The 7054-nt window shown below is 41.0% G+C and overlaps 1 protein-coding gene across 1 annotated transcript in view; it reads left to right on the top strand.

Annotated features, from left to right (window-relative positions):
* Positions 1 to 6011, top strand: part of CHMP7 (charged multivesicular body protein 7) — a gene marked incomplete at its 3' end in the record, with an annotated part of 12128 nt that extends 6117 nt beyond the window's left edge. The window contains exons 3-8 of the mRNA XM_015828599.1: positions 2392 to 2577; positions 3634 to 3767; positions 4230 to 4278; positions 4741 to 4860; positions 5214 to 5312; positions 5951 to 6011. Of these exons, the coding sequence (XP_015684085.1) occupies positions 2392 to 2577; positions 3634 to 3767; positions 4230 to 4278; positions 4741 to 4860; positions 5214 to 5312; positions 5951 to 6011 (649 nt within the window). The remainder of the gene's footprint in view (positions 1 to 2391; positions 2578 to 3633; positions 3768 to 4229; positions 4279 to 4740; positions 4861 to 5213; positions 5313 to 5950) is intronic.
* Positions 6012 to 7054: the final 1043 nt, after the last annotated feature.

The following is a 7054-nucleotide window of genomic DNA, read 5'->3' as shown; positions in this document are numbered from 1 at the left end:
AAAGAGTTGGAAGGGACCTTGGAGGTCTTCTAGCTCGGCCCCCTGCTCAAGCAGGAAATCCTATATACTATTTCAAACAAATGGTGGTCCAATCTCTTCTTAAAAACCTCCAGTATTGGAGCACCACAATTTCTGGAGGGAAGCTGTTCCCACTGATTAATCGTTCTAATTGTCAGGAAATGTCTCCTTAGAAATTATGACTTAATTTATGATGATTTATACTCCACAGCCAGGCCTAATGTGTATCAGGGAATGCTGTCAGATGACAGCAGAGACCTTGTACCCAGGGCTTCATCTATCTATCTTACTTCTTGATGGTTTGCTATTTTTATCATTTAGGATATGAGGTTCTGATCTTCATCCTGCTGTCTCACAACCCATTGTGCTGGTTATCTTTTTGACAGAGGTGCTTTTCTCCATAGCCTTGGGGAAATATACTGACATCAGTGTAGAAAGCTGCTTTTTAAAATAATAATAATAATAATAATAATTTGTACCAAGCAACCTAAGAAGAAAAGCTAAGCTGAGCAAAAGAAACCAGCTTGCAGCAGCCGTAGTTTATTATGAAACCGTTTGGATTCCTATCTTTTTTTAATACTTTACTGCATCTCCCGAGCAATGTGAGACAAAAATATATATATATATTTTTGAGAAATAGATTAAACCATGCAAATGCAGCTCCTTCCAAGGCTTTTACTCCCCCCCCCAGGTGCTTTCAGTCTGAGTCAGTGCTTTCTTGCACAAATATACAGCACAAACCTCATACAGATATATATCCTGCTAATACAATTTCTGTAGAATTATACTATCACAGTTAAACGTTCAAACGGCATATTTTGAAAAAGGCAACTTTAGTGCCTGTGAATAATGCTTATCTAGAATGCCCAGATGCATAGAACTAACATATTACTTTTACATTGTTTGGTTTGAGAATTAGAAATTTTTCAGAAAGTGGAAGAGCAGTAGAGATGACATATCAAACAAAATAGAGCTGGAAGGGACCACGGAGACCGTATACCATTTCATATAGATGACTGTCCAGTCTTCTCTTAAAAATATCCAGTGATGAAGCACCTACAACTTCTGAAGGCAAGCTGTTCCACTGGTTAATTGTCCTCACTGTTAGGACAATTAAGGTTGCTTCTCTCCTTGATTAGTTTCCATCCATTGTTTCTTGTCTTGCCTTCTGGGGCTTTGGAAAATAAGTTGACCACCTCTTCTTTGTGGCAGCCCCTCAAATACTGGACTACTGCTATCATGTCACCCCTTGTTATCTAGTTAAGTTGTCATGTTATCTGACAGTTACCTGACAGAACAATTTGTCAGTGGAACCACTTGCCTCCAGAAATGGTAGGTGCTCCAACAATGGAGGTTTTTAAGAAGAGATTGGACAACCATTTGTCTGAAATGGTATACGGTTTCCTACCTGAGCAGGGGGTTGGACTAGAAGATCTCCAAGTCCCTTCCAACTATGTTATTCTGTTCAGTTTAAGGATGTATAGATATTGACATAAAGGGATCCTTGGGAAAGATGAGATTCTGTAAAATGTCACCATTAAGCAGATCTATTTAAAGGAGGGAAATATTTAACTTTCAAACACTGATGTTTTTGACAGACATATGTTTGTTTCAGACATAACTCGTTTTCTTATTCATGAAACATTCCCCCTTATGATCCTCCAGCAAGATTTGTCTCCAAGAAATTACTTACATGAAGTAAAAAGTGTAAGAGCAGCACTTAAAAAATCAAGTGGTTTTTTTCTTTTTCTTCATCCTAATAATATTTAAAAGAATAACGATAAATACACAAGCAATTGTTCTTACAGTCCTTTAACTGATCAGCTGGAATAACAATAATTTAAGAATAGGAGCCAAGTCAAGATTGTGCAACCTTGAAGATTTCATAGTACATTCCTCTGCTGTGATCCAATATAAAATAGTACAGGAACAGGTAAAACTTTATAGATATGAATGGCAGAATATTTGCTGTAAAAAATTATTTCCTTTGAGTCAGGTTTGACTAATGTGACTAACTTCTGCATTAAATTGACTCTCAAAAAGAATTATATCTCTGTTATTTTATATAATGTTATTTTTTTCCCTCTTGTGACATGGATCATGTTCTATTTTTTCACCTTGTTAAGTGCAAGTTAGCTATTGGAAACATGTAATTTAAGAACTGTTGTACAATGATCACTGTTTAGTCTTCTCTGTGAATATTCAATATACAAGCCACATAGAGCAAGTCTGATGATCTGTATGGTATTATGCCTTCCATTGTAAGTGATAGTTGTAAGATGCCATCACCTGTAATGATGTCTTGTCTATTTTCTTTCTTCTTTTTAGCCACAGTTGGATACTAGGTATTTGTTTGTCTTTGCATTTTTTTAGGAGAAGGCGGAAGAAGTCTATAATCTCTACCAGAATTCCACACTTTCATCCCATCCTGTTGTTGGTCTGGCTGAGCTGCGTTCCCTATGCACCAGCACCTGTCCAGATGAACGAACATTTTGTCTGGTGCTGCTCCAATTGCAGAAGGAGAAAAGAGTCACTGTCCTGGAACAGAATGGTAATAAGGTACGGCATGCAACAGGCTGCTTCAGGCAGTGTCCTATCTCTATAAAAAAAAAACCACTTCTAATAAATTGAATAAATACATTCCACATTTGCAAAGAAAACTGCAGGGATTAGTCTAGATCAGCGGTTCTCAACCTATGGGTCGCGACCTCATTTGGGGTCGAGCGACCATTTCACGGGGGTCGCCAAGCAAGGCTGTCCACCATCTTTTTCCCCTTTTCCGGCGGGTGCCTTACCTCCCTTGAGCTGGGCCAGCTGGTGGTCGGCCTGCTCCGTCTCTGCCGCTTGTCAGCTACGCCTCGGCCGGCGCAGGGGGCGGAACCACGCATGCGCGGCGCTCCCGGGCAGGGAAAGTCCTCGACTTACGACCGGTTGGGTAGTCCTCGACTTACGACCGGTTTAGTCCTCGACTTACGACCGGTTTAGTCCTCGACTTACGACCGGTTGGGGGTCGCGGCATTAAAAAGGTTGAGAACCACTGATCTAGATAGTCATCGGGAGCCGAGGCTAACTCAACACACTCACCCACTTGTACAAATCCATAGAGGGAAGCAAAATAATATTGAAATCTTGGGTAAAACTAACCGTGTGAGCAATTCATTTCTAAAAGATAAATTAGGAACAATAAAGGTAAAGGTTTCCCCTGTCCAGTCGTGTCCAACTTTCAGGGGCAGTGTTCATCTCCGTCTCTTAGCTGAGGGCACCAAGGGCACTTCCGTGGTCATATGGCTGGCGTGACTATGTGCTGAGGCCTATGGAATGCTGTTATTTTCCCACCAAAGTGGTACCTATTTATCTACTTGCATGTGCATGCTTTCAAACTGCTAGGTTGCCAGGAGCTGGGGCAAGTAACGGGAGCTTACACTGTTGCGCAGCACTCAAATCTTGAATCTGGGCTATTTAGCTTTCCAGCTGAGAAGCTCGGCGTCTTTAACCCTTGAGCCATCGCATCCCCTTAGGAACAATAATACATCCTACTCGCATTATTAAAAGACTAATTCTTGATGACACCACAAGTCTCATAGTTTAATATCAAATAACAACATTGTCTTTCAGATAATGAAATTCGCCCGAGGGCTTCACGCAAAAGTCTCCCCAATGAATGATGTAGACATTGGGGTTTATCAGTTGATGCAGAGTGAGCAGCTCTTGTCACAGAAAGTGGAATCTCTGGCGCAGGAAGCAGAGAGGTAATGTGGGGGGTGTGTCGTTCATCTTTGTAAAAACAGGAAAAAAAATCTGATCCTGATAGAGGGCAAAATTACGGTAGTTCGCAGGGCTTATTAAAGCAGTTTAATTGATAATTAAATAATACACACACTCACGCCAAGAAAATAAGAATTGTATTTGTAATTGTCTTAGCTGTAGTGTAGCGGCCCCCAAACTTTTGGGCACCAGGGACCGGTTCCGTGGAGAGAGATTTTTTCCGCAGACCGGAAGGGGCATGGTTTCACGTGCCGCCTGCATCCCGCGGATGGGACTTCGCTTGTTTGCATGGATCGGTTTCTGGCATTCCGTGGCCTGGTGTCGGTCCACGGATCAGGGTGGGGGACCCCTCCTATAGTGAGCTGGGCGAAAGGTACAGAGAGAACAATGGGATTGTAGCTATTCCTGATCCAAAATATGGACAAGCATCTCTCTTGCTTTTTCAGATGTAAAGAGGAGGCTCGGAGGGCCTGTAAAGCTGGGAAGAAGCAACTGGTAGGTACTGGTGGAAGTCAGGTACATGGTGTCCCTATTGGTATGTTCATCTCCAAACTGCCTTGTTGCAGATTTCCAAAAAATTGTGGTCATGACTTTTTAGAATCTGTTAAGACAATGGATGAGTTCGGGTGTTATTATACAGATGTACACAGATCTTTTGTCAGGCTTACCTGGTAGACCTGATGGAAATACGGTTACATAAACTAACTCTACTTTATTTCAAAGCTACATTAAAGAATCTGGCAAATGTGAAGTTGCATTTCTCTCACTGTCAACGTTTACAGCCCCATAACTTAGGGAGGGTCCCTCCTGAGCCTCTTGTCCTGTCAGCTGTGAAGCTGTGGACTATGCTATCTCTTATCTGACTAACCCGGCACCACTTTGCCCAGTCTCAATTTCCTGGTTTTTTTTTTTTTTCTTTTCTAGCTTTTGAATAAAGTCTGCTTTTTCTGTTCTTAGGCCCTGAGATCTTTGAAGTCCAGAAAAAGAGTGGAAAGGCGCATTTCAGAGCTTCATTCCAAGCTGGACGTGGTACAAGGCATCCTAGATCGCATCTATGCCTCTCAGACAGATCAAATGGTATTTGTTTGTTGCCTGGCATTTATTTTTTGGCGTTGTATACTTGCGTATTTTTTTTCTTTCAGGAGCAGTGTTAACCGTTCCACTGAGGGTCTCACTTTGACTGTCCCAAACAAGGAATAACTCTCTTCTCTTCCTCTCCTTTTACAATATATGTATTAGATTGTGCACCTCAGCAGGCTAATGAATCCACATTTGCTTGTTGTATGGCACAGTGCTGTGCTGTGAGTTATATACTGTTTAATCTTGAGCTTAAACCACCTTGGAATTGCTGTAAAGGAAGCTCTAAAATCTGCAGTCGTCTGGTCAAGATGCTATAGAAAAATAAGTTTGTTTTCTCTCTTGCCCAAAAGGTATTTAATGCTTATCAGGCTGGACTAGGAGCTCTGAAGTTGTCTATGAAAGATGTGACTGTGGAAAAGGCAGAGAGCCTAGTGGATCAGATTCAAGAGGTACGTAAGAAGCAGGTACTGCTCACACACAGGAGACATACATGGGTAGACTAAAAACATCAGATAGTAACATAGAAAACTGACAGCAGAAAAAGTCCTAGCGGTCCATCAAGTCTGCCCTTTGCAGTTTTTTTTTAATTTATTTATATATTTATTTAATTATTTTTTGTCGTAGGATGGACATTTGTTTATCTCAAGTATGTTTAAACTCAGCTGCTGATGGCTGATCCACTACCTCTGCTGGAAGTTGGTTCCCAGCTTCCACTGCTCTTCAAATCAACCTTTATTGTCAAAGTACAACATGTGTACAATGAGATTGGCTGAGCCTCCCTTCGCGCACCCACCCACCCAACACAACTCACAGTGACAACAAACACACAATCTTATTGCACCGTGTGAATTTAATTCGGTGAAGAAACACTTTCTAGCATGACTTTTGAACTTCCCTCCTGTCAGTTTGAGGTTATGGCCCTGTGTTCTTGATGTTTGCTTAGTATTGAAAATGCTGCCTTCTAGAACCTTATCCACACACTTTATATGTGTAAAGATTTCATCATGTTCCCCTCCCCTTTCCCTTCTGTCCTCCAGGCTGTACATTAACTGCATATCTGTAATTAAAATTTCCACTTCTCCCACAGCTCTGCGATACCCAGGATGAAGTGGCTCAGACGTTAGCAGGCGTGGCAATCAACGGCTCGGGTGAGTCAGAGCTTGCTTCCTGCACTCTTCTGATTCCTCTTTCTCCTCAACAGCCACACATGGGAAATATTGTTTTCCTAAAGTTGCAATTGCTCTCCATGGTGTTTTTCAAACTTAGCAACTTTTAAGTCTTAAAGTTGCACATTTGCAAAACCTTGCTCTACAGCATTTAAAACAGATTTGTTCAAGACAGGAATTGAGTCTCCCAGTAACAGATATTTTTTATAGCTTCCACTGTACGTCAGGGGTCTGCAACCTTGACAACTTTAAGACTTGTGGACTTCAGCTCCCAGAATTCCTCAGCCAGCGTAAGTCCACAAGTCTTAAAGTTGTCAAGGTTGCAGACCCCTGCTGTAGGTTATAGGCATATGTCCTGTTTTCCAGTTGTAATGCATAAGAACTATCGAACATTGACTAAAAATACCTGGTCAGTTACATATTTCCCTCTTACCTAATAATTATGTCCTTTACTCTCAGGATGGCATATCACTCTCCTGCTCTCTGGAGATTCCTTTTCAATAGTATTTGTAAATGTCCACATGTGGTGTGGATTAAATTAAAATAATGGGTAAAATTCTTAACCTTGTTTTCAGAATAGGCATTAAGGGACAGTTAATTATTTGATAAGTAATTTTTTTTGTCAAATGGATCTACCCCATTATTTGAGAATGTATAGGCCTATTTTACCTCTTGTGTGCCTGCAGCGTTAATGTCTATCTCATTCCCCAGATGAGTTAAAAGTAGATGGATTTATGGTTGTGAAGTATTTATCTAGGATATTTATTCTGACTTTCAGGCTGTCTGTAACCTTTAGCCTGATTTCTAAAAGCTTCGGTAAACAACCAGTTCAGACTTCTAATCAGAATAAACTTCCCTTTTCCTGAAAAGTCTGTTGGATAGGAAAGTCTGTGGGTAGAATAAGTAGGAACAAACCAACCCACAGCTGGCAGAGTCCCACTTAACTGCTTCCACGCAGAATCCAGCAGTTTATCCGTAAGGGAATACCATTTTTATTAGAAAAATATTGTTCAGCTTAAATAATG

The sequence above is a fragment of the Protobothrops mucrosquamatus genome, unplaced genomic scaffold, assembly GCF_001527695.2.
Source record: "Protobothrops mucrosquamatus isolate PMUCROS unplaced genomic scaffold, P.Mucros_1.0 scaffold4707, whole genome shotgun sequence".
Classification (NCBI taxonomy): Eukaryota; Metazoa; Chordata; class Lepidosauria; order Squamata; family Viperidae; genus Protobothrops; species Protobothrops mucrosquamatus.
This window is presented reverse-complemented; position numbering and strand designations above follow the sequence as displayed.